This window comes from Galeopterus variegatus, unplaced genomic scaffold (genome assembly GCF_000696425.1).
Source record: "Galeopterus variegatus unplaced genomic scaffold, G_variegatus-3.0.2 Scaffold1598, whole genome shotgun sequence".
NCBI lineage: Eukaryota > Metazoa > Chordata > Mammalia > Dermoptera > Cynocephalidae > Galeopterus > Galeopterus variegatus.
The window spans coordinates 166184-179769 of NW_007727709.1; the positions used below are offsets into that span (position 1 = coordinate 166184).

Sequence of the window (13586 nt, forward strand, 5' to 3'; positions counted from 1 at the left end):
TGAGCAGTCCCCTATAGGCCAGGCTCCAGACACACATGCACACAGGAATACTGTGCCTTACATGTGGGATTCCCAGAAGAAGGGGTGGTTTCACCCCCCTTTCGTTACTCTGCCTCCCTGCAGCTGGCTAAGCCACCAGGATCCAGCCAGGGCATAAATATATATATATTCCCCCCCACCTTGGGCTGAAGACCAGCTCCCCATCCTGAAAAACCTGTCTGGGGGCCCCCACCAGAGGCTATAGGGCCCAAGGGGCAGGTTGGACTGGATTCCCTTCCAGTCCCTCCCACTCCCAAGACAAAATCAGCCACCCCAGGGCAGAGCCTCATTGCCTCAGAAAGCCACAGCCTGCCAGCACCAGTCCTGCTTTCAGCCCAGCATGACATCCCCTCTACCCATCCGGACCTGGCCCTTCATCCTGATTCTGCTGGCTGTCCTGGCCCCAGGGGCTGCAGGTCTCTTCCATCTCTTGTGGGGGTGGGGATGGGCTTGGGGGCCTGGACAGGGGGCACTGTGCCCTTCAGAGCCCTCAAGGAGGAACTGATCTGGCCAACTGGGGGTGGCGGCTGGTGATGGCAGTGGCCAGGCAGCAGACACTGGACCCATGTCACAGTCTTGGTCCTCTTCCAGACCCAGGAGGCAGAGAGGAATGGGAAAAGGTCCAAGGCTGTGGGTAGGGATGTGATTGGGCCCTGCCCAACTCCTGCAGAGCAGCTAGGTGGGCTCCAGCTTCAGCAGCCCAAGCCTGCCACCTGGTGGTCAGACCAGCACAGGCCGGGCTGTTCTGCTACCACTGCACAGTGGAACGGGAGATGGACTCCGTACGCTTAGAAATGGCCTGGGGGTAGGGGGTGGGGGAGACAGGGATGGACCTGACGGCCGGGAGGGGGTTGATCCCATCTGAGCTCCCTCCTGACCTCCCAGCAGACTTCAACATCTCAAGTGTCTCTGGTCTGCTGTCCCCAGCGCTAACAGAGAGCTTGCTAGTTGCCTTGCCCCCTTGTCACCTCACAGGAGGGAATGCCACACTGATGGTCCGGAGAGCCAATGACAGCAAAGGTCTGCTACCCTCTCCCAAGGCATCCCCCCTGTCCCCAGAGACCTCTTCCCAGAACCCCCCAGCATCCCTCCCCCTAATCATGCCTTCCTGTCAACCCCTCCCCTGGGCTATCCACACCCTAAAAGCTGCCCCTTCTGCTGTGGGCCTCCAGAAACCTGACCCTGGCTTCCACTCCCAATTTTCTACCCAGTGGTAAAGTCCAGCTTTGTGGTGCCTCCATGCCGTGGGCGCAGGGAGCTGGTGAGTGTGGTGGACAGTGGGGCTGGCTTCACAGTCACTCGGCTCAGTGCATACCACGTGACAAACCTTGTGCCAGGAACCAAATACTAGTAGGTACCCAGTCCAGGCCTGGGACGCCTGCAGGGTGGGGGTGCAGGAAGAGAAGCTGGCCATCGTGGGGGAGAGAGCAAGGGCACGGCTAACAGATGTAAAAACCAGGCCTCTCTGGGAGGAGTGCACATGTGGGAGGCACGGCTGTGAAGGTGGGGAGGTGCCCCTCTTCCCCCAAGCCCCAGATACTCATGGAGGGTTCTCTTCTCTCTCTCCCCTAACTCCCCCCACAAAAGCATTTCCTACCTAGTGACGAAGGGGTCAACCACTGAGTCCAGTAGAGAGATGGCCATGTCCACGCTTCCTCGTAAGTAACGCTCCCACCTCCCTTTCACATCTCAGATCAGAGTCGGCAAAAGCTTCCCTGATCCCTCTCACGTCATCCCCCAGTCTGGGTTAGCTGCGCCTCCCTTCATCCCCTCAGCCCTGTGCGGATGAGCCCTGTTGACTCATCTGCCACAGGACTAATCTAAAAGTTCCTCATGGGTAAGGACTGTGTCCTTTAACTTCCATATCTTCGGTGGCTGACATGGGAGATGCTTCGTAAACATTTATTTGACAGATGTTTGGATCCATCGGTTGGTTGGTTGGATGAATAAATGGATGAACGGATGGCTGGTTGGATGTCTGGATGAGGGGCTAGGCGGTGGGCCCAGGCAGGCTTGGGGCCCCTCCTGCCCACAAAGGCCTCTCCTCTGGCTCTTCTCACAGGAAGGAATGTGGAGTCCATTGGGCTGGGAATGGCCCGGACAGGGGGCATGGTAGTCATCACAGTGCTGCTCTCCGTCGCCATGTTCCTGCTGATTCTGGGCTTCATCATCACCCTGGCACTGGGCACCCGCAAGTGAGGAGGCTGCTCTGAGCAGCGGGCTCCTCCGGGGACTCCAGGGCACTCTCTGTTCCCCCTTCCTGCCTCCTCCCTGGTCTGTCACCAGCCTTTGGCTCTCCCAGTGCCTTCACTTGCCTCTCCCTGCCCCCCTCCCGTTCCTCCCCCTGTTCATCTCCTTGCTCCCCAATGCCTCCCCTTCCAGCACTCCCTGTCATTCCCCTCACCCCTCTCCTGTCAGAGCTGACTTTCCTCCCATTTCACCACTTTGACCTCCCCCCACAAAACAATTCCCCTCCCTCCATAAGTCCCCACAATAAAGGTTGACACTGTGAGTGCCATATGTGTTTTCCTTTAGTGGGCTTCACTGTGGTACAAACCTAAAGAATCAATGTCCAGGCTGCAGGTGCTTCTGGTCCCCTCCCTGCCCCATGGCCCCACAGTTGCTTTTCCCATGAGTCAGGCAGGCGGGGGCCAGATGAGATAGAGCCCAGGAGTCAGAGTTCTCAGACCCACACCTGGAATGTGGGTTTTGCACCCTCCACAGCATGCAGCATGACACCCAGCCAGGGGCCTGGGGGTGGGGGCAGAATCCGGGGCTGGTACACCATGTGGGGCCAGGACGCCTGAGGGCCTGGGGGCAGGGGCTGGTAGAGCAAGGGAAAGTGCTGGGGAAAGAATAGAGGCTCCTTTGGGGAGAAGACAAAGACAGGGCCACCAGGGTGAGACACGACAGGGCAGTGGAGGGGGAGGAGTGGAAAACAGGAGGTGGGAGCAGAAATGGAAGAACCCTGGCTGGAGGGGACAAGAGAGGTACAGTGTGGTAACTGAGGGAAGAGGGCAGGAGTGGTCCTCCTCATCACTGTTGTCCTCTCCAATATACATTCCTTGTAGGGACCAGTGATCTTAACATTACTCCTAGGGTAAAGGCCAAAATCTTTAAGGTGACCTTCAGGGCCAGGCCTTATCTGTCTCCAAACTGTCCCTCAGCTCTTACCATGTTCCCTCCAATGTCCCATGTTCTTTCTTGCCTCAGGGTCTTTGCACAGACTATTCTCCCTCTCCACACCAATTCCCGTAGGTAGCTCACTGTCCTTCTCCAGCGAAGCCTCCTCTGACCTCCATTCCCCCCTTTCCTGTCTTTCAGAGCATTACCATGCCTCATAATTACGTGTCCATGTGCTTATTCCATTGTCTCCTCTACCAAACTTAAGTTCCCTGAGAGCAGCTGCTTTAATCCACAGTGCCTGGGACACAGTCAGTACTCGATAAATACCTGTTGAATAAGTGAACGAACAAATGCTTGAATGAATGATGAAGCCCTTGAAGAGGAATACCAATGAGGGAAAGTGCCAAAACTTCTGTGAAAATAATCAGAAGTGAGTCACAGAGTGAGGAGTTAGAAGATGCTGGAACAATGACCATGATGACTCCTTTCTAGAGTAATCCAAGAGCCAGGGAAAGGGAGACAATGGAAGGGGAGGACGACAATCTTTTTCATTCCACAAACACTGACCAAACATTTATTATATGCCAGGCGCTCCTGAAGGAGGTCGGAGTCAGCTGCGAAAAGACATTGTTCCTCCCTCGTGGAATTAACATGGAACTTAGTGGAAGAGACAGAGCCCCACCTCAAATGTGAACAATTAAATACAAAATGTGATAAGTGCCGTGTGATGGGAGAGGAGTGGACACGTCAGGTTGGGTGGGCCGAACCAAACTGAGGCCGGAAGTTAGGAGAGAGGGTCAGGGAGGACATGCCCTGCAGAGAGAAGGGTTTCGCTATGCTTCCCCCAATAACTGCACCAGCCCAGGGAGGTTTGGGCACCCAGCTTTGTGATGCTGTAGGGGGAGCATTGGATTGGGAGCCAAACTGTGCTGCCCATTAGAATTAAAAAAATCCTTATGACCACCAGGTCACACCTCGTACCAGAATCAGAATGATAAGATCTGAGAGCCACAGTAAAGAAAAAAAGAAAAAAGAAAGGAAAGAATAGTGGGAGCGAGGCGTTAGTATTTTTTTTTGGCACCTGGCCGGTATGCTGATCCGAACCCTTGACCTTGGTGTTATAATACTGAGCTCTAATCAACTGAGCTAACCAGCCAACCAACCAGCTATTTTTTAAAGGCCCCCAGGAGATTCTGTGCAAAGCAATTTTAGGAATTACTAATGCTAACTTTTTTTTTTTTGGCAGCTGGCCAGTACAGAGATCCAAACCCTTGACCTTGGTGTTACAAGGCTGTGCTCTAACTGACTGAGCTAACCTGCCAGCCCCCATACACATTATTTTTATTGTGGTAAAATATACATAACATAAAACATACCATTTTAGGGCCGGCTCCTGGTTCACTTGGGAGGGTGTGGTGTTGATAATTCCAAGTCATCTTTTAAAAAATAAATAAATAAATACCATTTTTACCATTTTTAAGTGTACATTTCAGTGGATTAAGTACATTCACACTGTTATGCAATCATCACCACAATCCACTCCCAGAATTTTTTTTTTTTTTTTTTTTTTTAATGGTAAGGGGATCGCAACCCTCAGGACGGTGTGTTCTGCACCACACTCAGCCAGTGAGCACACCGGCCATCCCTATATAGGATCTGAACCGGCAGCCTGGGCATTCCCAGCGCCACACTCTCCCGAGTGAGCCTCAGGGCCGGGTCCACTCAGAATTTTTCATCATCCCAAACAGAAACTCTGTACCCATTAAATAAGAAATCTCTATTCCCTCCTCCCCAAGCCACTGGCAACCATTCTACTTTCTGTCTCTATGAATTTGGCTATTCTAGGTACTTTATATAAGTGGAATCACACATTTGTCCTTTTGTGTCTGGCTTACTTCACTTAGCATAATGTCTTCAAGGTTCCGCCACGTTGTAGCATGTATCATAATTTCATTCCTTTTTAAGGCTGTATGTATTTGCCACATTTTGTTTATCTATTCACCCATTAATGAACTCTTGGGTTGGGCCGGCCCCGTGGCGCACTCGGGAGAGTAAGGCGCTGGGAGCGCAGCGACACTCCCGCCACGGGTTCGGATCCTATATAGGAATGGCCGGTGCGCTCACTGGCTGAGCGCAGTGCAAGTGACACCAAGCCAAGGGTTGCGATCCCCTTACGTGGCAGCTCTGCTTTTAGTGGTCTGTTGGCTATTATGAGTAATGTTGCTATGAACATGGGATACGAATATCTGTTGAAGTCTCTGCTTTCAGTTGTTTTGAATGTATACCCAGAAGTGGAATTGCTGGATCATATGGTAATTCTACAGGTTTTTTTGTGTTTTTTGGTTTTTTTTGTTTGTTTGTTTGTTTTTTGGAAGTGGCTGGTATGGGGATCCAAACCCATTATCTTCGAGTTATGAGGCTGTGCTCTAACCAACTGAGCTAACTGGCCAACCTTTGTTTAGTTTTTTTAGGAACCACCATACTGTTTTCCACAGTAATTGCATCATTTTACATTCCCAGCGGTAATGTACAAGGGTCCCAATTTCTCCACATCCTACCAACATTTTGTATGTTTGTATAATAGCTGTCTCAGTGAGTATGGCACGGTATCTCACTGTGGTTTTTGATATGCATTTCTCTAATGATTAGAGATGTTGAGCATCTTTTCATGTTCTTATAGGCCATTTATATATCTTCTTTGGAAAAATGTCTATACAAGTCTTTTGCCAAATTTTGTTTTGTTTTTTGGCAGCTGGGCGGTATGGGGATCCAAACCCTGGACCCTGATGTTATAAGCTAATTTTTTTTTTTTTTTTTTTTAAGATGAGACCGGCACTCAGACAGTGAGCGCTGTGAGTGCACCGGTCATCCCTATATAGGATCCGAACCTGCGGCGGGAGCGCTGCTGCACTCCCATCGCAGCACTCTCCCGAGTGCGCCGCAGGCTCGGCCCATAAGCTAAATTTTTTACTGAAATGTTTTGTTGGTAGTTTAAAAGTTGAAGAAATTCAGAAGTAAACATTTTGGACATTTAGCAGTTGAAACACCTGCTTTGACTGAAGTTTTTGCTCCCTCTTAATCACAGGAGAAAAAAATTTACTTTATCAGTTATGCAATTTGAAATTGAAATGAATCTGATTTTAAAGTTACTACTGGTAGGTTATATGCAACACTGCCACTCATGAGTGAGAATGTGTATTTGACTTTCCATTGATTTAGATAAAGTATATTTCAGTATTTCTAAATTTTCAGCCTTCATAATAATAGTATGTGGGTTTGAACCTTTGACCTTGGTATTATAACAAATCATTGAAATTATTATTGGTATTGGTATTAAAGGTAGATTCCTAGCAAACTTTATAAATGGAAGCTGTTGATTTCACTTTGGCTAAAACATCTTGGGTGCGTGTGTGTGGCTGGCCGGTATGGGGATCTGAACTTTGACCTTGATATTGTAACATCACACTCTGACCAACTGAGCTAACCGGCCAGCCCCCTAAAACAACATTTATTGAGGGTCTTCAATGTACCAGGTACTACACTCAAAGTTTCTGGTCTGGTAGACAAGCAATAGGCAACACAATACGAGGTAGGTGGGCTCTGAGAAGGGAACCCGAGATGCCACACAGAGGAACTAAAGGGGACTGCCTCACCCACGGCCCAAATCTGGAATAATTTGAGAATTAAAACAAACAATGATATAATGCCAATGTGAAGGGTTTGCGTCCCTGTATCGGCCAGCTGCCAAAAAATAAAATAAAAATAAAACAAACAGTGATAGTCATGAATTATAACCCACTCTATAAATAAGAATCCATTGAGTTTATACCGATAACAAACAAATATGGGAGAAGGAAAAGCTGTTCCTTACAATTTATTTAGAACACCAACTAAATAAATGAAGAAGGAATCAAAGATTTAGGAAAATCATTTTACAACCATCACAGTAATGACTAATTCAGGCAAGAATCATAAATTGATGCTAGTGGGTCCAACTTTGATGAGGAACAGGATTTAGATAATTTCAAACTACCCACAAATTGCTTACTAATTACAAAAGGAAAAAAAAAGTAACTTTACAGTGGAGAAGCCTGGTGGATACCACTAAACCAAGTGATTGACGTTAACATCACTAATAATGAGACAAACTGACATCACCTGCCTCTTGATGTAGTACAATAAGAAAGAAACATCACTTCTGTGGCATTCTTGCCAAAAATGCATACTCTTACTCTAATTATGAGGAGATACCAGCCATCCCCAAACTGAGGGCCATTCTACAAAATAAATGGCCTTTGCTCTTCAAAATTTCAATGTTATGAAAGATTAGGAAGGTGGAGAAACTGCTCCTGATTAAAGAAGACTAAAGAAATATGGATACTAAATGTGGTGCATGATCATGGAGGGGATCCTAGAAAAAAAAAATTATGTAAAGGACAATTGGTAAAACTTGAATGAGATCTGTATACTACATCTAGTACCAAAGCAATGTTAATTTTCTGATTTCAATAATTTTCTGATTTCTGATTTTTCTGGTTATGTAAGCCAAATGTCCTTGTTTTTATAAAATATTAAAGTACTTATGCATAAAGGGGCATGATATCTGCAAGTTACTCTCAAATACAGTAGTTCAGGAAAAAATGTAATATCCAGGGCTGGCCCGTGGCTCAGTGGGGAGAGCGTGGTGCTGATAACACCAAGGCCACAGGTTAAGATCCCCTTACCAGTCATCTTTAAAAAAAAAAAAAATGTAGGGCTGGCCCATGGCTCAGTCTGGAGAGCGTGGTGCTGATAACACCAAGGCCACAGGTTAAGATCCCCTTACCAGTCATCTTTAAAAAAAAAAAAAAAATGTAGGGCTGGCCCGTGGCTCAGTCGGGAGAATGCAGTGCTGATAACACCTAAGGTTATGGGTTCGGATCCCTATGTAGGGATGGCCGGTTGGCTCACTTCTGAGAACGTGGTGCTGACAACACCAAGTCAAGGGTTGAGATCCCCTTACCGGTCATCTCTAAAAAAAAAAAAAGTAATATTCACGGATAGAAAAATAAAAATGTGAGAAAATATTCATAATCGATCTTAATGAATCTAGGTGAAAGGATATACAGGAATTTTTTTATAGCATTCTTGGGATTTTTCTGTAAATTTGAAATTATTAAAAACAAAATTTTAAATTAAGTCACGATTCCATCTAATCCTATCTCCACCATCTACTACAGATGTGATCTTGGATAAGCCATAAAACCTATCTGAACTTCTAGAAAGTAGATGTTAATACGATCATGAGATCATTGTATCTTTTAAATAAAATAAGAGCTTTGTGCAAATGTAGACGGGAAGATCGTCAGGGATATCTCCCTTGCGGATCCCCAAGGTCCCCAGCCCCCAAAACGTAACAGTAGGGGGTTGAGGAAAGACTTGCCAGCAGGGTCTCGGCCTTCACTGGCGGAGTCCATTAGGGGCTGGGGGCGTCAAACGCAGACGCCGCACACCTGCGCTGCAGTCCACCTAATTCAATCACAGCGCAGGTATTTGAGGAAGTGCCTCGAGGCCTCACCCTAGTCTCTCCCGCCTCTCCTGCCCTGCGCTGCTCCATAGCTCCTCTCCCTAACGGTGGACCTCAAACTCCAAAATCCCAACTTCTGGGACAGCCTCCATGGCCAGGTCCCGGGCTTGCTGGACTGGGACATGGGGAACGAGTCCTTTCTGGCCTTCACCACAGCGCACCTGCCCTTAGCCGAGCAGAACCGTGAGTGCCCGGAATGGGCTGCGGTGGGGGATGGGCGGCTCGGCGGGGTCGCCAGGGCTGGGGGCTGGCGGGGCGCCCCCCGGACTGCTCCCCAGGCTTGGCCCTCCGTCCTCTCCCGGGAGGGTTTGGGCCTCGAACCCCCCGTTCTGAGTTCCCGGAGCCCCGTCCCCCACCGCCCGCTTGGCATTCTCCACTCGGGAGTGGGGCGTTAGCTCCAGCCTCGACTGGAAGCCCCCTGAGGGCAGCCCCGAGTCTAAAAACTGAGGCTTTCCACTCTGCCCCACCCGCCCTGCGCCCAGAACCTTCTAGGTCTCTTCTGGGCCTTTTCTCCATGGCGCTCATCGCCATTTGGCATACATATATTTTACTTATGCTTCTGTCTCTTGAATTTTTTTATCAGTTTTTTTGTTTCTAAAGATGACCGGTAAGGGGGTCTTAACCCTTGACCTGGTGTTGTCAGCACCACGCTCAGCCAGTGAGCTAACCGGCCATCCCTATACAGGGATCCGAACCCGTGGCCTTGGTGTTATCAGCACCGCACTCTCCCAAGTGAGCCACCAGCCGGCCCTTAATTATCGGTTTTGTTTGCGGTTTTATTCCCACCCCTTAGAACATTGCTTGACACCTAGATGTGCTGAATACTTGCTGAATGGATGGTTGACCATTGTGGTATTTTTAAAAACATTTCTCTTTGTACTTCAGGTGTAGAGACTTGAGATAGTCACCCTTCGTTCATAGTACCTTTTTGCAACCCCACAGGGCAAGGTCCTTGGATTAACCTTTGTGCATTTTCCCCCTTCATTTTCCACCTCCCTTCATTCTCCACCCCTCCTCTTCCTCCACTCCCATGTGCCAACCCTAAACCATTTAATGTCTCCCGGCCCCCCCCCCCCCCCCCCCCCCCGCCATTGTTTTTGAGACTTGTTTGTGTTGCTAAATCAGGTCTGGTTTATTATCTTTTTTTTTTTTTTTTTTTTCCCAAAGATGACTGGTAAGGGGATCTTAACCCTTGACTTGGTGTTGTCAGCACCACGCCCTCCCAAGTGAGCTAACCAGCCATACCCATATAGGGATCCAAACCTGTGGCCTTGGTGTTATCAACACCACACTCGCCCAAGTGAGCAACTGGTTGACCCTTATCTGTTACATTTTAATTCTCCTTACCCTTAAATTGCCTCTAACTCTGCCAGTGTAATTAATGCTAATGAACATTCCTGTAGGTTCATTTACTCAAGAAATATTTACTGAACACCTCCAATTGGCCAGGCAGTGTTCTAGACACTCATGATACACAGTGAACAGAACAGACGAGTCTTCACAGAGCTTACATTCTACTGGGGGCAGACAGATAATCCACATAATAAATATAATAAATGAATAGATTACACAATATACTATAGAGTGATAACCCATGATGGGGGAAAAAAGGAACAGGAGAAGAGGGCTCAGGAATGGGGGAAGGGGTGGTGGCAGCTACAGTTGTAAATGGATCGTCAAATTAGACTTCATTGGTACCAGAATATTTGAGCAGAGTCAAAGGAGGTGAGGGAGTAAGCCAAGAGGGGGTTTTTTTGTTGTTTTGTTTTGTTTTTTAAAAGATGACCACTAGGGGTGCTTAACCCTTGAGTTGGTGTTATCAGCACCACACTCTCCCAGTGAGCCACTGGCCGGCCCTAGCCAAGAGGTTATTTAGAGGTGAGGTTTTCCAGGCAGAAGCAACAGCCAATGCCCAAACCGTAAGGAAGGAATATGCCTGGAGTGTTTGAGGAATAGTAAAGAGGCCAGGCTGGATCCAAGTTAATAAGAGGAGAGCTCAGAAGGGTGTGGACAACAGCAGGAATTCCTCCTCTTTTAGTTTTAGTACTTTGCAGTTGACTTTTTTTTTTAATGGAAGATGACCGGTAAGGGGATCTTAACCCTTGACTTGGTGTTGTCAGCACCACGCTCTCCCAAGTGAGCGAACCAGCCATCCCTTGCAGTTGACTTCGAGTAAGATGAGGCATGGTTGCAAGGTTTTGAGCAGAGGAGTGGCATGATCTCAGGGCCAGCTTCATGAACATGACCTGTGCATTTGCATAGGTACCTGTGTTTGCTTTAGTGTTCTGCTATCACTGTATTGAAATTTCCAATAGTTTAACAAGAAGCTCCACATTTTCATTTCATACTGGGCCCTACACATTATGTAGCTGGTCTTAGGAGGCTATAGTAGTGATCCAGATAAGACACCATGGTAGACTGGACCAAGGTGGTAGCAGAGGAGGTGGTGAGAAAGTAGAACCAGCTGGATTTGCTGATGGATTGGATGTGTGGTATAGAAAAATATTTGAGGATGACTCTTCCAAAGTTTTTGGCTGGTCAAGTACAAGGATGCAGTTGCCTTCTATTGAAATGGGGGAGGCTTCTGGTAGGACAGGTTTAGAGAGGGAAGATCAGGAATTCTGTTCTGAACATGCTGACTTGAGATACTTACTAGATATCCAAGTAGACATGCTGAGTAGGCAGTTGAATATATGAGCCTGGTGTTCTGGAGAGAGGTGTGGACTGCATATGTAAATTGAGTCTTTGGTTTATGGGTGGAATTTAGGGAGTAAGAATAGAGAAGGAGCATGGATGAAGCCTGGAGGGTATTCCATGGTAAAGAGGTTAGAGAGAAAAGAAATAACCAGCAAAAAAGACCATGGAGAATCAAAACATTGGAACTCTGGTGTCTTGGAAACCAAGTGAAGAAGCCGTTTCAAAGAGAGAGTGGTCAGATGTGTGAATGCTGCTGTTTGGACTTAACAAAGCAGAGGTTATTGATGAGAGGTTTTGGTGGCGTGGAAAGCCTGACTGGAGGGGGTTTAAGAATGGAATGAGGGGGGCTGGCCCAGGGCTCACTCGGGAGAGTGCGGTGCTGATAACACCAAGGCCATGGGTTCAGATCCTATATAGGGATGGCCGGTTCGCTCACTGACTGAGCATGATGCTGACAACACCAAGCCAAGGGTTGAGATCCCCTTACCGGTCATCTTTAAAAAAAAAAAGAATGGAAGGAGGATACTGATAACAACAGAGTGAAGGGACCCCGCCATGCTGGCCAGCCACCAAAACAAGCACAGTGACGAATGGAAGGAGGATAGTGATAACAACAGAGTGAAGGGACCCCGCCATGCTGGCCAGCCACCAAAACAAGCACAGTGACAGTAACAACAAAAGAATGGAAGGAGGGGAAGTGGATATGGAAAGTACAGGAAGTACAGGCAATCCTCTCAAAGAGTTTTGCCTCAAAGTGTAGCAAAAATACAGAATAGTGAGTAGTGGCCTGGCACAGACAGCGGGGGCAAATAAGTGTTTTAAATAAGATGAGGGAGGGCCGGCCCATGGCTCACTCGGTAGAGTGCGGTGCTGGTAACACCAAGGCCGCGGGTTCGGATCCTATATAGGGATGGCCGGTTTGCTCACTGGCTGAGCGTGGTGCTGACAACACCAAGTCAAGGGTTGAGATCCCCTTACCGGTCATCTTTTAAAAATAAAATAAAATAAATAAATAAATAAATAATAAGATGAGGGAATTAAGAGCATGTTTAAATGCTGATTAAGAATGATCCAGTAGAGACAGAAAAATTAACAACACAGGAATGAGAGGGGAGGATTTTTGGAACATTGTCCTTTAAGGCACAGGGAATCTGTCAGAGAAGAGACAGACATACAGAGGTGCTATCCTTTGACCCCACTGATATCACCAGTCCATTGATCCTGTCACCTTTCACTGCTCTCAATCACTTGATTTCCTCTCTTCCTCAAGAGGTCCTCTTCCCTGACCTTGGGATCCCATGGTCAGACATTATGCTGGCTCATTGCATACACCATCAATTCCCTGGACTCTCTACGGTTTTGGAGCATCTGACTGGCCAAACCACAACCCTGATTAAATCCATCTCCACCAAACAAGTGCTCTAAAGCCATAGATCAACGGATTGGTGATCTCAGTGGGATCATAGCTGGGGTTGAGAGGTACTTAGCTGGAAAGATGGGAGGTGGTGCATTTTTATGTGGTGCATAAATGAGATTATGGAGAGGTTGCAGTTATTTGTTTAGTCAATTGCGCTCAATCATAACCTAAAGTCGGGTGGAAGGCAAAACTTTTGGCAAAGAGTTCAAGAAAGGGCCTGCCCGTGGCTCACTCGGGAGAGTGCGGTGCTGATAACACCAAGGCCCCGGGTTTGGATCCTGTATAGGGATGGCCGGTTTGCTCACTGGGTGAGCGTGGTGCTGACAACACCAAGTCAAGGGTTAAGATCCCCTTACCGGTCATCTTTTTTAAAAAAAAAAAAAAGAAAGAGTTCAAGAAAGCCAAGACTTAAGGCAGGAGTAGTGTTGGAGAGAATGACAGTAAGCCAGGAGCTAAACCCCTCTAAATGAGGGGGGTGATGGAGAGTTCAGTAGATGACAGTAATAATGAAGATTGTTTAGTATGTTAAATTCCTGTATTAACTTGAATATACACACAAGGAAATAGACAGTAAGGTGTAGTAAATTGGTGTGTGGTGGTTGTTTTTTGTTTGGTTTTTTTTTTTTTTGGTGGCTGGCCTGTCCGAACCCATGGACTTGGTGTTTTTTTTGTTTGTTTGTTTGTTTTTTAAAAAAAGATGACCGGTAAGGGGATCTTAACCCTTGACTTGGTGTTGTCAGC

The 13586-nt window shown here is 47.6% G+C and overlaps 2 protein-coding genes across 2 annotated transcripts in view; both read left to right on the forward strand.

Annotated features, from left to right (window-relative positions):
* Nucleotides 1–333: 333 nt before the first annotated feature.
* Nucleotides 334–2486, forward strand: UPK2 (uroplakin 2). The gene is made up of 5 exons (XM_008577891.1): nt 334–455; nt 928–1059; nt 1251–1389; nt 1627–1697; nt 2102–2486. Exons 1-5 carry the CDS (start codon nt 380–382, stop codon nt 2236–2238), a joined length of 555 nt encoding a protein of 184 aa, XP_008576113.1. The 5' UTR covers nt 334–379; the 3' UTR covers nt 2239–2486.
* Nucleotides 2487–8816: 6330 nt separating this feature from the next.
* The window catches only part of FOXR1 (forkhead box R1), a 12976-nt gene continuing 8206 nt past the window's right edge, over nt 8817–13586 (forward strand). Inside the window, exon 1 of the mRNA XM_008577916.1 lies at nt 8817–8914. Coding sequence (XP_008576138.1) covers nt 8854–8914 — 61 coding nt within the window. The 5' untranslated portion in view covers nt 8817–8853. The remainder of the gene's footprint in view (nt 8915–13586) is intronic.

Excerpts from the sequence above, each read along its gene's own strand:
- UPK2 (XM_008577891.1), top strand. The coding sequence starts at position 380 with ATGACATCCCCTCTACCCATCCGGACCTGGCCCTTCATCCTGATTCTG. Across the intron at positions 456-927 it reads CCTGGCCCCAGGGGCTGCAG|ACTTCAACATCTCAAGTGTC; the intron begins GTCTCTTCCATC and ends ACCTCCCAGCAG. Across the intron at positions 1,698-2,101 it reads GGCCATGTCCACGCTTCCTC|GAAGGAATGTGGAGTCCATT; the intron begins GTAAGTAACGCT and ends CTCTTCTCACAG.